The sequence below is a fragment of the Conger conger genome, chromosome 6 (assembly GCF_963514075.1).
Source record: "Conger conger chromosome 6, fConCon1.1, whole genome shotgun sequence".
In the NCBI taxonomy this organism is placed as follows: domain Eukaryota; kingdom Metazoa; phylum Chordata; class Actinopteri; order Anguilliformes; family Congridae; genus Conger; species Conger conger.
In genome coordinates this window covers 14,890,367-14,906,204 of record NC_083765.1, presented here as the reverse complement: position 1 = coordinate 14,906,204, position 15,838 = coordinate 14,890,367, and the positions used below count along the sequence as shown (strand labels likewise).

Below are 15,838 nucleotides of genomic sequence, written 5' to 3'. Positions count from 1 at the left end.
TACTTCTGCCCACAGAACTGCTGTTCACTGGACGTTTTTTTGTTTTTCACACCATTCTCTGAAAACTCAAGAGACAATTGTGTGTGAAAATCCCATATTGGCTGATTAAATATTTGCATTAACACGCTAGTGTACAGGTCTACCTAATAAAGTAATTACTGAGTGTATATACTCTATGATGTGGTGACAAACTCCCCAGGAACAGACTCTGGAGCTCCAAGACATAACTTAATGATACATCCGTCTTTATTTACAATCCTTGGTCACTCCCATTAGAATGTACCCACCAATTACTACTCTCCACACTAGAAACAGGCAAGCACCGATCTCTAAGCAGAGAGAATCCGTACCTAGTCTATTCCCCAGGGCCTAGATCCATTACTGCATTGCAGCTTTCCCATACAAACCCCCCACCCGGCCTGTACTGGTAGGCCGCAATTTTCCTATAGTGATTGTGTGAGTCCCAATATGCCACATCACACTATATTACCTGTACAACACACTCCCAACACAGACTCCAGAACTCATTTACTGACAAAAGCTCCATGAATCACTTGATGGGTGGAGATACCACTGACCTATATTATGTGCCAATCAAATTTGTTTTCTCTGCACTGTGTGGTGGTTTGTTCAGGCCGTGCTAATATATGATGGATCCACCCGTTCGGGGGGGTTTAATGCTTTCTGTCCCATCACTGGGGAGCCCTAATGAAAAGGACCACCCAGCGGCAAGGCAAACGAACCGGAAACTTAGAAAATCACTAAGAATTTCAAAAGGGATTATCTCCCATTCAGCTTACTTTTTGATTTCCATCTGAGTGAATGCTCTCCCTTCACAATGAGTAAAAGCTATGCGTGTCCCACACTGAGCTGGAGAAATTGGAGAATGGTCGTCATGGTTGACTTCCCTCCCAGAAACTCATTACCTTTTACAGTGGTCAACAAATACACCTGGTGCCAGAGGTTATCTTTGTCAGCTGCATTTATTTTTTCCAGGTCCAAGATTAGCTTTGAGTCTGTATTTTCAGAAAGTTGTGCATTCAAGTAGAATGAGTATTATTTAATGTTTAACAAAAAGAGCAGAACTGGTGCTTGCGGTTTTTAATCCGTCCTGTAAAAATATTTGCGGAAATAAGTTTCAGTGCTCAGTGCATGTATAATTCTGTGTCCCTCAAGTTTCCTCTCCAAAGTATTAAAAATACATGCTGGGGGAAGAAAGCAGCATTCATGTTGTCCTTTATTACAATAAATACATTTTAACAACAGTGATGTAATGAGTATTGTGTTCACTCTCTCAGGCAAACCACTCCACATGTAGCGGAGGCAGAAACACTGGGGGTTTTCAAGACCAGGCTTGATATGGTGTTAGATACTAATTGGCTTTTCAGCAAACTAAGCAGCTGGTGCACTTAGTGATAGGAAAAGGCGATCATTGCTGGGCTGAATGGCCTTTTCTCACCATTATTTTATGTAATGTTATGTTATATATACTCAGCGTGTTACCTACAGTATATAATTGTATTCAAGTTTGGGCAGCCCTGGACAATGTGTACATTATAATAAGTGAACTAAGTGAACAAAAGAATTGGAACATTCATTGTAACTGAGTGTTTTGCTCAAAAGAGACCAAAATTGAGCTTTTTGGCCACACACATGAGTTTGGCATTAATCTACATGAGTAGATTAATAGATGAGCATGCATGGAGACATTTTGCCCAAAAACCTAGTATATCCTACCCAAGAAAGCCTAAAAGCCAAAAATGGTTCTTCATTAAGCCAGTGATCCCAGGCATGCCTCAAAATCAACCATGAAGTACAGAAAGTAACAATGAAAGTTTTACTATGGCTGTCACAGTGCTCACACTTGAATGATCAAAAATCAGTTGGGAGATTTCAATGTAGTGCATGCAAGGACACCCATGAATATTTCTGAGAAGAGTTCTGCCAGGAAGAGTAGGAAAAAAATATAATAACAAGAGTAGAAACACTTAAATGGAAACAGGAAATGTTTGAAAGCCATTTATAGATCTGCCTGAGGTGTTTCTAAGTAACTGACAAGTAACTTCACTTTAGTTTATTATTTTGAATCTACAAAAATGTAAATAAATAGTAATCACACATTATTTATGCACAGAAAGATGTCATGGTTAACTTGTAACTGTATGTAGTGGTTGGGTGAGCTTCTGTTCACTTATAGATTCATTCTTTCAGTCTAACTGCTGAATCACACACAGTTTCATCAACTGTAAGACTGGATGCATACCCTTAAAATGTGGCTGGACTGCCTTTAACAACATTAGAGTTGAGTGCCAGAAAATTCTTCAACAGCTTCAATGGCTGAAAACAGAAAAAAAATTGATGGGAAATGTAAATGGATTTTTCCAGTTTGAGACTTTTGGAATTGATTTGTGCGGCTTACTGGATGTCAAGTGTTGAATGGCATGCCCCTGATATGTACTTTAAAATTGTACTTTTTACTGAACATTCCCTTCATGTGATTCACTGAAAACCAGGGTATGGCTAATATTGTAAAGTCCAGGAAGAGGATAAGTTTGCAACTGACCTGTCACTGAACTTTGGAAGACACACAGACCTGAAACCAAGTTAAACTACGATAACGCATCTAATACCGTGACCTTACGAAATTTCAACACGGTTACATCAGGCCAGATTACATGGTGTGCTTGATGATTTGGGATCATATTTCTGGTGTACTTTTGCACAAGATCTGAAGCCTTCCCGGTTCTTTGGGCTCAATTTCAGTCAATATCAGCCTGTATCTTGCAGTGGGCCCCTGGGACGGTTCCTGTTGCTCTCCAGCATTCGTGGGGAGGTGACCAGGGAGTGTGTGGCCTCTCAGTGGCCCACAGGTAACAGTGTAGCCTTTGAGTCGGCCGGCACTCCACCATGCCTCCCTGTCTCTGGTCCCTGACTGGTGGCTCTGTGGTGAGAGCTGTAGCAGGTCTGAATTACCGTGCTATTTCTGCAGCTCTTTGTGCAGTGCATTATGTAGAGCTTTCTAAGGCTCTCATTCTGCTGTGTGGTGAGAAAACGCCTGTAATGAACTCCATCCTTACTGGTTAACTCTGGGGACTGGGTGGTAACAGTGTAAGCCGTGTGCTTGAATTGTAATGATAGACCTTACAGCAGGACAAGGCATGGTCGTAGGGACAAACTTGCTAAGTTGCCCCAAAACTGCTGAGCAACATCTGTCCAGTGGCTTGTCACACCTAGCATGCATGCACACTACAGCCTACTAATTTGTGGACCTATAGGGACAGCAGTCACTGAGATTGCCTCTTTTGTTTCTGCTAGAGTTTGCTAGGCTGGAGACTATCCACATCTACCAATATTGTTTCAATCCTCTGCCCTTTGCAAATACAGGTGCACACTGCATTGTATGCACCTTCAGTGGTTTACCCTCTGAACTGCATGCATCTTCATTGAGGTTTACTCATCTGTCTACATTTTAGGCATTTAGCAGTAAGATTTACACAATACACAACATCTTCAGTTCCATTCATGCACACGATGACACACTGCATTCCACACACCTTTAGAGATATTTACACACTGTGTCAGTGAGATTTACACACTGCAATCCATGCATAGCCAATGAGATTTAAACAGGTTTTAAGGTTGCTGTGGTTATGTGTGCCTTTAAGTAAGGTATAGTAGATATTAAATATGTAACCGTATACTGTGTGTTAAACATTTTTATGTAGCTTTAACTGCAAACAAGTTATGTGTAATAGCATTATTGGATACCTTGCAGTTACACAAATGCACTTTAAAGGTTCATAACAAAATGTAGTTGGTGTTAAATTAGCACTGATATTTTACTGTTATGGGGAACATTTATTCCCTTTGTGGATTCATTTAAGCCCTGTTAGAGGTAATTACATTAGCATTGAACTTTTAACTGTTTAGATAAAAGGACATGGCAAAAGTGGTTTAAAAAGGAAATATTATTATACATGGAAATAAAACTGTATCACAGCTGCTTAGTTAAGTTTTATTTAGGTCTAGTGGGAAAGCTAGGGTAAGGGGCTGAAGTTGATGTGTAGCTAGGTTTCAAATTGGGCTTTGGGGTTTTGGGTGATTTGTGGTTAGGTTTAGTTAAGGTTAATGGCTTGCCTTAGTGTGAGGTGTGGAGACAATTTTGGGTCAGGTTAGGCTTAAAAAGTCAACGGTTATTCACATAGCCTCCACATAGACTCATAGACTGTTAAACATCAATTAATTTTTAATGAATGGTGCATGCAATTTAATTTCATATCAGTTACCCTGTTGTTAAAATATAATCTAATCTAATCATCATTTTACATTACCACAGCCAATGCTGAAATTCAGACTCATATAAATAAGTAATCAAAAATGTACCAGCAGCACAAGGATTGGATTACAAAATACCCAGAAGAAACTATAATGCTAACCGACACATACAGTATATACTTATATACTAGAGTATGCCAGGGGAACTGTTTGTCCTGCCTGTGCACACTCATTTCAAGGATTGGAGAGAATGTTTAGAGTGCACATTACAGACAGGACAGTGTCAATACCATGCCATGCTGCTGAACACCGCACGGCTGTTTGTGTGGCTCAAATCCAGACCTTCCTAGCGCTGGCCAGATACTTAAAGAACTTGGCTGCAGTTCACAAGAGCTGAAAGTAATTGTCTGCTGTCACAATGGAAATTATGAGTTATTACCTGCCATAGTGGTGTAATACAGTGCTTGTTAAATAACTTGTTCTGTTAATAATGCTATACGTAGGAGTGCCACCTACGTGTAGTTCAAGTAGTCTGCATCTTATGTGATTACAGTGCAGATTACAGGCTACCAGTTATCATTGATGACACATTTCTCCTAGTCTTGGTGATACTGTAGCAAGCTATAGCACCATGTGTGTATGAAGGTAAAAGTCTTACTGTACATTTTACAGAATAGAAAACAACAGTAACCAGAGCCACAACACTGAACAGACAGCAATGTAGATATTCTATAGATACAGTATATTCTATTATACAATATACATATAGTCAGAGGAGAAGGGCCAGACTGGTTGAAGCTGACAGGAAGGTGACAGTAATGCAAATAACCACACATTAGAACAATGGTATGCAGAAGAGCATCTCTGAACACACAACGTGTCAAGACTATCAATGGATAGGCTACAGCAGCAGAAGACCAATAAGTCTAAAAAATAGGTCCAATAAATACATAATAAAGTGCTCACTGAGTGCATATAGTAAGAGCATAAGCATATTTTGGTTAGCAATTATCAAATGATGTGTTGTGTGACTACAGGACTATTTGTATCCAGCAGCATAAATTAGAACAGCTAACAGTTCTCACGGCACCAGTAGGGTAGAATTATTATTCAGTAGATGTAGATGGAACAGTGATTATAGAACTAACTGAAAGAACTAAGTTTTGAAACCACACTAATTACTGTACTGTATATCAGACACATCCCACTTCTTCTGTTAAAATGATTATAGAAATGTCACTACTTTCAAGAAATTCATAATTCCATTGTATTGGAGCCTTTTGTATACTGTAATTAGAAAGTGAGTGTTGTGTTCATGGTTTTAATTGCCCCCCCCCCCCCCATCCACAGAGACACCACCAAAGGATGAGAATACAGTGGCTGAATCCTTCTCGGACTCCTCCCTGTTCACTCACTGGGGTCAAGACCTGAGTCCAGAGAGCCGCAGGGCTGCACTGAAAAAGTTCCAGTACTACGGTTACAATGGCTACCTCAGCGACCGCCTCTCCCTAGACCGGCCCATCCCTGACTTGAGGCCTGATGGGTAATTATCTCTCTCTCTCTCTCTCTCTCTCTCTCACTCTCTTTTTCTCTCTCTCTCTCTCTCTTTCTTGCTCTCCCTCTCTCTCTCTCTCTCTCTCTCTCTTTGAATCATAACAAAGAACATTTTACATGAAAAATGATATGGCTTGATAAAAACAATGATTACAATAAAATATACTGCTATAATATAATATCGTATCATATTGTATACCAGTTCACAAGTACTTTCACGTGCTGCAAAGACTAATATAGCTTTGATAAGGAAGGCATTAATCAATGTATATGTTCCGCCTTTCTTTGCATGTAAATAATTCAGGTTTTTTCAAGTTTTTGTTTCCATGGCAATGCCTGTAGCCACAAGTTTGAAAAATGACCAGTCAAAAGGTCCTAATAGACTTGCAAAAGAAATAATAACCCAACAAAGCAATACATTCTCACTGCTTTCGAAAGCTTGCAGAGCTATAGGGGAAAAAAAAAGAGATGAATTGGAGTTAGGAGGTTGGAGATGAACTAAATGGTGCTTAAGCTGCCAGCTTTCTCATTTGATAATTTCCTCGCCCACTTTGGCCGATGGTCATGCGCATATAGCATGGAACTGTCCTCTCGTTATGGTCTCTGAATCATTGGAATGGGAATGTTACAGCAAAGCACTAAGGCTGCAGCTTTATTGTCTATATAAGAACAAATGTCCATCTCATATATTGAATAGGTCGCTATGGATAAGAGCATTATTAAAATATAAATGTCTTTTAAAGCTGCTGTTATACGGTACCATGATTATTACATGAGACGGTAATTAGCAGCCGTCCACAGTTCTGCTTGTGTGAGGTATGAGGAAGGAAGCCTGCTGAACTGGGGCTCAACACACCTGCCATGTTACCAAACTCTGCTTGCAGTCAAGCGTTTAAATCTACAAAACAATAATCCAGAGCCCCTACCTTTTTTTTCCTACTGTAACACTAGTAAATGTTTGTACATTTTAATATTACGTAATATGCATTTCAGGGTATATGCAAGCCTCTTCTGAACATCAGTGTATGTAAATTCATGGTTTGTGGCATCATCATTGTGCAACTTCACAGTGGGAGTATGCAGCTAGGTGAATTCCTGCACCTTGGTGTTCTCTTTAAAATAACTAGAGAATGTCAGTCTTTCAGTGGCAGTAAAAGTTCCATCTCCTAACCACTAATTTGCTCTAGTGTTGTACCGTCAAACACAAAACTGACCTCAATCCTTTTCTTCACCCCACCCATCCCAGGTGCAGAAACATCTCATATCCTACAAACCTCCCACAAGTCAGCATCGTGTTTATCTTTGTGAACGAGGCCTTGTCTGTCATTCTGCGCTCCATCCACTCAGCCATCCGGAGAACGCCATCACACCTCCTCAAAGAGATCATCCTGGTGGACGACAACAGCAACAACGGTGAGCTTCTCGTCACCTTGGTTAGCCACAGTCAACAAAGTCCAACAGCGTCTTGATTCATAGTAGTTAGATATGTTTTATGTGTTGAGCAGTAATATGCGGAACATGAGATTTTGTGTGATTCAAAGGAAAAGATGAGTCAAAGAGATTGATTTATAATATAGAACTTAAAATTAATTAATTTTGGACTAGATCTTCATGTGTTAATATTCCCATGACATTTTGGAATTGCTCTTTGGACAGAAAACAAGCGAAAGCTAGAGCTCTTGGATTCAGAGCTCTAGTGTACTCTGGCATTACTCTGGACGTGTTCAGCCATTAATGAAGTGCTGTGCTACTCATGTGAATGTCAGGTGCATGTGCAAATACAGAGGCTCTTACCATTTCCATGTCATATAAAGAAACCAAATACCATTTTCCTGGGAAGAGCACAGATAAAAATGGAAATTTGAGGTGTAGACAAGACACACGCTAAGTGCACAATATATTTTTGTTTCCCTGAGCAGATATTTTTTTAAAGTCAGTAAGTATGTCTTTAAGAATGCAGAGTATTTCCCAAATGTTGACGGGGAAAGGAGAAAGGAGAATGCACCGGGCCTGTCCAGCCGTGTCTGCCAAAGCTGAGCGCTCAGAAAAGAGCAGGCAGTTTCTCTTTAATCTGTGTTAATCTACTTAATGCCTTGGATACGGGGCTGCAAGTTTGTGCTGATTAGATTAATTTAGAGAGAGGAGTGGAGAAGAGGAATACAGATGACCTGGAAGCTTCCGGCGACAGCCCAGGGGCGGAACATAATCAGGCGTGGCAATTAAGCGCTTACATGTTCCTGCGTCGGCTCTCCTGAGCACCTGGCAGAGATCTCCAGGGAGACAGCCGGCAGCGCGACGGCATCCTGCGGGAGCCCCTGTCTGATTGGCTACAGTACAGCCCCCCTCCCCTGACTGCATCAGTGCAAAAATTGTGCTCTGTGCTACTGAGCTTCAGGTACTTTCAGACACACCAGTGCTGAAAGAGCACCTCCTGCCACTAGCAGTTGGCCAATTGAAACCCCCTCTTCTGCTGTCCTGCCCTCCCTGCTGGAGATACACTGCTGTGCCTGTCCCCCTACACCCCCTGTACTGACCCCCTACACCCCTCTGTACTGACCCCCTACACCCCTCTGTACGGACCCCCTACACCCCTCTGCATCGACCCCCTACACCCCTCTGCACTGACCCCCTGCACCCCTCTGTACTGACCCCCTACACCCCTCTGTACTGACCCCTTAACCCCTCTGTACTGACCCCCTACACCCCTCTGTACTGACCCCCTACACCCCTCTGTACTGACCCCCTACACCCCTCTGTACGGACCCCCTACACCCCTCTGTACTGACCCCCTACACCCCTCTGTACTGACCCCCTACACCCCTCTGTACTGACCCCCTGCACCCCTCTGTACTGACCCCCTACACCGCTCTGTACTGACCCCCTACACCCCTCTGTACTGACCCCCTACACCCCTCTGTACTGACCCCCTACACCCCTCTGTACGGACCCCCTACACCCCTCTGTACTGACCCCCTACACCCCTCTGTACTGACCCCCTACACCCCTCTGTACTGACCCCCTACACCCCTCTGTACTGACCCCCTACACCCCTCTGTACGGACCCCCTACACCCCTCTGCATCGACCCCCTACACCCCTCTGCACTGACCCCCTGCACCCCTCTGTGCTGACCCCCTACACCCCTCTGTACTGACCCCCTACACCCCTCTGTACTGACCCCCTACACCCCTCTGTACTGACCCCCTACACCCCTCTGTACTGACCCCTTAACCCCTCTGTACTGACCCCCTACACCCCTCTGTACTGACCCCTTAACCCCTCTGTACTGACCCCCTGCACCCCTCGGTACTGACCCCCTACACCCCTCTGCATCGACCCCCTACACCCCTCTGTACGGACCCCCTACACCCCTCTGTACTGACCCCCTACACCCCTCTGTACCGACCCCCTACACCACTCTGTACTGACCCCCTACACCCCTCTGTACCGACCCCCTACACCCCTCTGTACTGACCCCCTACACCCCTCTGTACCGACATCCTATCTCTGTACTAACCCCTTAGATTTCTGAGTCAGGGTAGGGTAGATTTCTTTCAGATTGTGAAGATTTGCTGGCTCCGTGCTCTCTCCCCACATTCTACAGAGATTTAGATTGAGTGATCTGTGCAGGGCTCCCTTCATTCAGAGAACTACCCACAACATCTTTCTTCATCACCCCCAAGCCAGCCACAGCTTAAAAACAGCTTCACAAACTGTTTTCAGGAGCATTTCAGTGGGGTCTGTTCGACTAATAAACACTGTCAGTCTATTGGCGTGCTTTATTGCATCCAAGCCTTAAATCGAGAGAGTCTACTGCATTAATGTGAGATAACTGTATTGGGCAGATTTAACCCCGTCATGATTAATATACAGGAGATGTACAGTTGTAGGTCCACCAAGGGAAACCCGGTGTCCCCTGCTACACTGCTACTGGTTGATACATTGATAATGTATTACATTACATTACTGACATTTGGCAGACATGCTTATCCAGAGTGACCTACAGTTGATTAGACTAAGCAGGAGACAATCCTCCCCTGGGGCAACGCAGGGTTAAGGGCCTTGCTCAAGGGCCTGACGGCTGTGCGGATCGTATTGTGGCTACACCGGGATTCAAGCCACCGACCTTGTGGGTCCCAGTCATGTATCTTAACCACTACGCTACAGAATAAGCTTCTACGTGCCAACATGGCAGCAAACTGAGCGAACACACTCGGGGCTGTGCCACAAAGCAGTGCCAAAATTTTCTGAATGAACTGCAGTTTTTTACTGTGCAGTGAACAGAAATCGAAATCTGACAAAACAAAACTTTACACTCATTGTCACAAGGACAATTCATGAAGGCTCGCAATGACCACAACAACTATGGAGCCTCCTCATCTGCCATCTTGTATCATGATGTCATAATGTTGTGAAATAATGGCCAGGATTCAATCACCATTTGTCATTACCAATGTGAAACAGAAAAGAAAGAAGACATTTATTTCTTTGGAAATAAAAGCTAAGGTCTCGTGTTTATTGAATCCAGGCAAATGTTTTAATTAGCGAGACGTTTATTCAGATAAAAACCAGACAATAGAATAGGAAGGTAAAAGGCAGGCATGCCAAGGGAGTGTTCTTGAAGTTATTCAAAACCTGAAACCCATTCAAAAAATGAAATGACTAATTTCAGGCGTAATGCAGACAATCCAATAAAACTGAACAGATTTAATCATAGAATTTAAATAATTCAGAGCTTCCTTCATTATTTTATTCCCTATACATTCCTCTTTATTTCATTCTTATCTCTTGTGAGGCTTATTGTGCTATTGGTACCGGAAGAAATTTCAATAAAGGCCCGTCACTCACTCTAGAAAAGAAATACTTTATTAAACTCATCCATGAGGATTTGACCTTCTTAGAGGTTATTATCCAAAGTTTAAGAACCACACACATTAATAAGTTTCTACATCTGGGAATGTTGCAAGAACCTTTCACTTTTTATTTGAATCATTTAGAGGATGCTAGGTAGGAGGTAGCATCCTGATGTTTATTCTATGTGTCAGAAAGGCATTCTTCTGTGATTGACACAGACGACTGCATGTGTAACACAAACAGACACACACACTCCCAGAAGAGATTGCTTGTATCTCTGATGAGTGAATTTGCCCCAGCTCAAACTAACCTGGAGATTCAAACTAATGGCATGTTTCAGACGAGTCTCAAATCTCCCTGGGGGTAAGAGTTTCATCAGCACTACAGAAGTTCAGGAAATGTATTTGTTTAGCAGATGTCCTATGCAAGCAGGACTACAAACTCAATTCCCTGTCATGTGTAACTATCCAATAATACTACAGAAGGACGGACCTGTGTATATCCTGATTGAACTGTCTATCTGCACAGTTTAGTTTAAACTTCAGAATAACACCCCTCCCCGCATACCTCTCTCCCATTTGAATCATTTCTCCTGAGTTAAAACCATACAAATTACCATGGAGTTAATCTCTGCTAACACTCAGGAGTCTACCTGTGGTGAAATAATCTATTGTTGGGGAGGAAGCCCTGTACACTGCTGTTCTGCCACATTGACCCCCATAGTGTTCATTTGACAGGATAATTTACCTTAATACTTATTAATTTTGAAAAGAAAAAAAAACAAGCTGCTCTTGTAGCATAATTGCAGCAGATAGGCTTTGAGCATTTCTAATCATCAGGGAGTTGTTTGAGGAGTGGAGACTTTACACAGGCAGAAGTTCTGATTGGTTGTGAGATTGATGTGTATGATTCTGACAGAAGGTATATCTGAGTTAAAGCATTGATCTTGGGGGCGGGGGGTGTCCTGAGATGACAAGAGTACTATGAAGTACAGGCTTAATGGGTGAGCATTTGTCCTATTCAGGATGCCATTGAATTAAAGGTAATGCTAGTCAGTGGAATAACCCTGAACTGAGACAAAAATATGCACTTTACAGACTATTTATAATACGGCACATTGGGAATATATACAGGCTAATAAACCCCCACAGTTCAATTCTTAAGCTTCCAGCATTTATCCTTGCAGTCCTTAAGCAGGCCAAAATGAATGTATCTCCTTTGTTACTGTTTAATAGATGACCTTCCTACATGATGATAACAAAGTGGTTGTACGGTAATATGAATTATACTCTTATTCCACTTCTGTGTTATTTGGTACTCATTGTTATGAAGCAAAATAAGATCTCATGGACAAGGACGAAGCTCCAAATTTTGTATTTTCATATAGGACTGTGACATTGCACTTTATTCATCGTGTTGCTGTAGTTTGACATATCTATTTTATCATTCTGTGCTTCTGTGGTTTGACATGCCATACTTACTGACTTTACCTATATTTACCATAGTGAACTAGATTTCATATCCATGGCTGTGGACAACTGAAAATGTATGTGAATTGTACCTTATCCTATCTGTTCTGAAGTTGTTCTAATGACCTTCGATTATATACTTATTGTATGTAGCTTTGGATAAAAGCATCTGCTAAATAAATTAAAAAAGTTGTGTAATGTAATATGTTGTTCTTGGCAGTATACTCTACAGCATTTGACATATGGCTCGAGAGTAAAAAGTGCATAATTTGCTCATGAACAAATGGAAAGATTAGCCTTTTATTAAGTCAAGCTAATCCATCTATAATCCCACATCAGTGGATATCATGTTGACTTGTCTGAATGGCTGCAATGACTTGTTGCTGCCCTTGAAATCAAGGTTAGCTTTCAAGATACTGAAAGATTATCAAATGTGATTTTGTACACATTAGATGGTCTGGGTGAGATAATTATGTGTGTGCTACTCTGCATTAATTGCAAGGCAAAGATGGAAAACGTAGTAGACAGAGGATGTATGTGAATAAACCAATTGAGTTAAACCAATAGTTGTATAAATAAAGATATTCATTTTTGGCTCCCCAATTTGTCAAATTCACCAATTACCAAATCTATCACACCAAGCTGCAAAGATATTGTAATTAGCTAATGTAAATAAGATTAGATACATAGTAAGACATACCACGTTTGAACAACCGATGTTTGGCATGCCAAATGAGATCAGAGCAGCTGATATAAGTAGGACATATTTTTCTTTCTGACAGGGAGGTGCATACCTCAACTCCTTATCCTCTATTTGACTGATGGCTCACGCTGTGCGCTAATTATGATGGAGCTAAGCTGGTTTTGTTTTATGCGCTGTAATACTCATCATATTCCAAACAATCTCCACAAAATAATCCTGCAAATGGCTGTCGCTCTTTGTTATCCGACACAATGAGCACGATGTATTGTGCAGGCACTAGAGCTAGTGTCCATCTATAGTGAATGGGCCAAAGAGAGATAAAGCATGGAGCCAACTGTAACACAGAGACATGTTGGGGAATGTGTGTCCAACAGCTGATCATGAGTTTCTCCTTGACCTGGTGCCAGAGCCATCAACAGCTTTTTTACATTTTGCCTACTAAATGCATCTGAATAGCATTTTCTTTACACCATAACAGTCATGCCATTATGCCTGTTATACTGTACTATATTTGTCTTTTTTGCCAGTATAGTTGGGTCAGTTCTGGCCAGAGTATTTATTGACTTGGCCATGGGCCTCTGCTGAGGTAATAGGTTTGTTATGATTGATGGTGATCCATTACATTTTGTGATTATTATTCCCAATCAATTCTCTTGCATTTGAATTGCTTTATTGCAAATGATATGAATAGATATCTATGACGCAAAGGTAGTCCACAGAACACTGTGCATTTAACAGTGTGTATTCCATGGCAGGGAATTGAAGGGTGAAAAGTCAGAAACCCGAAGATCCACAATTTTACCCTCTCGTAAATAACACCGTAAACCTCGCCTATATGTCAGGGCTCATATATTATACATAGGATGCATTGACTTCACTTATTTTACATGAATATTTCATATCAGGATGGTACTATCTGCAGAAGAGTTCAACAATGAGACGAGGTATTTGAGAATGGTCTCGGCTGTGCTTGGTTAAACAGAGCAGCTCATTGCTCCTTCAGAACAACCTACACGCTTGTGCCTTTAGTACACCCAGTGTCATCACACTTGACCTACCAAATTGCATAAAGGACAAAGGTAAAAACATATATATACTAGTAGGACTCGTTTTAATAGCGGGTGGGAGGGAACTGTTGCTAAGTGGGGGAATGAGTGGCGAATATGTGCTGCTGTCTCCCACCATCGGTTTGATTGAGGAGTAATCAGGTTGATAAGCAGATATGCTGATATTCGGGACGCCGTTCTGAACAGTGTTTGTGAGGGGTGGTGGTGTTTGGCGCAGTATGTGGGAAGTAATGGTGTTTGGAGCAGTCCGTTCGTGATTCATGCCATATGGAAGAGTGTGTTTGTGCGTGAAGCTGGCACCGCTGAAAGATTTTGGCACAGCTGTTTTAATCATTGTTACAGCTCTACTGCAGCCAGATCACTGCTTCCTCCAGCCAATCCAAACTCAGCTGTCAGCCCCTTCTGTCATCTCCTCTTCTGGATATTTTGTTGGAGGCATCACAGCAGCCAAAATGTGAATAGATTTTATAGAACATATTTGGTAAATAATATTATGGATAGTAACCACATAGTGCACTACTGTATATTGATGTCTGTGGAAATTGATGGAGAGTTTTGTCTGATTCTTGTTCACAGCACGTGTGGTATATTATGTTCAAGCTGCCTTGAGTGTGTCTGCCCTGTTTAGAAATGTTAGTTTATATTGCCCCTATGGAGATAATGCTCATATATTGGAAAGCACAGGAGCAACAGACGAGTTTGGATTCCTTAATGCAAAGAAAGCCTCTTGCATCTTTCTTGCCTTTGCAGAGCGGTTCAGAAAGAGCCTGGGGTCTTACAGGATTTTAATTGTTGAAGTGCTCTTGGCACACAGGCATTTGGAAATGTTGTACTGGATCAGAGACTAATTTCTGGGATATGAGCTGGGCATTCTGTGGGCATTAGACCAGTGTACAAGGCTCGATACAGGAGTGCAGATATCTCTATCCTATCTCACTGCCAACTACAAGAAGAGACACAGCATGGAGAGGTGTAGAAACCATGTAAATACCAGAGGTGAAAAAATAACAAAATGTCTATCTAAGCAAACTTGTGATTCTGATTTAAAGGTGGTTGTCCCCGGAGTACATTGTTTCACAACATAAAAAGTGTATCTTTAATTAAATTGAGATATTTTTAACATCTCCGTCTATGTGCAGTTGATATAAGCTCATTAAAATATAGCCCTGAAGTCAGAATTAAAGTGTATGACAGGTTCATGGCCTTTGTACTGTAATCAGGCCTGGTGCAGTTACTGTAGAACTGTAGAGAGTTGCTGTAGAATTCAGAGATACATGGAGTCAGAGCCCTCATCAGTGAGTGGGCAGATCTTGTCGTATTCCTTTCGAACAGCTTGTGGACTGTTGTAGAGGCTGTGTTGATGGATTGCCCAATTCGCCCATTTGTCCCTTTCGCCCATTCTCTTGGGCCGTCGGGCCCGCTCTGGGCCTGGTTTGTCTTCGGGGAAGGTTTATTCATCATCACACCCCAGTTTTGTCAGGAGTGCAGAGCGCGCTATCGTTCATCACTTCCCTTTAACGCTCAGCCAGATCACCATGACAACAATGACCGCGATGCACACCCATCTCACCGCTGTGATGAGGAAAGGAAAGGAGCTTGGTAACAACGTGCTAAATTGATTGGCTCGTTCAAAAAAGCAATCAAATTATGACATCGCCTCAACCCACTGAGTGCCAGGTCAGCAGTATGAGTGTAAACATGGCCATGACTGGAAGAGTAACAGTTTCAGTCATTTCTCCCCATCACTCTCTCCGGTGTCAGACGCTCTGTGCGGCCAGCCGAGAGGACACCTCCCTGTACCATAACTTCACCATATACCCTTCTGCTTCTTTGGCATGTCTTTGTATTTTTAAAGGGATCCCAGTTTCGGTGAAAATGAAGCATCTATCTATCTGAGGGCATTGGTACAATAGAATT

General features: G+C 42.0%; 1 protein-coding gene across 1 annotated transcript in view; it reads left to right on the top strand.

Moving 5' to 3' along the window:
• The window catches only part of galnt18b (UDP-N-acetyl-alpha-D-galactosamine:polypeptide N-acetylgalactosaminyltransferase 18b), an 80,580-nt gene that overhangs the window by 42,136 nt on the left and 22,606 nt on the right, over positions 1–15,838 (top strand). Inside the window, exons 2-3 of the mRNA XM_061246653.1 lie at positions 5,626–5,818; positions 7,076–7,242. Of these exons, the coding sequence (XP_061102637.1) occupies positions 5,626–5,818; positions 7,076–7,242 (360 nt within the window). The remainder of the gene's footprint in view (positions 1–5,625; positions 5,819–7,075; positions 7,243–15,838) is intronic.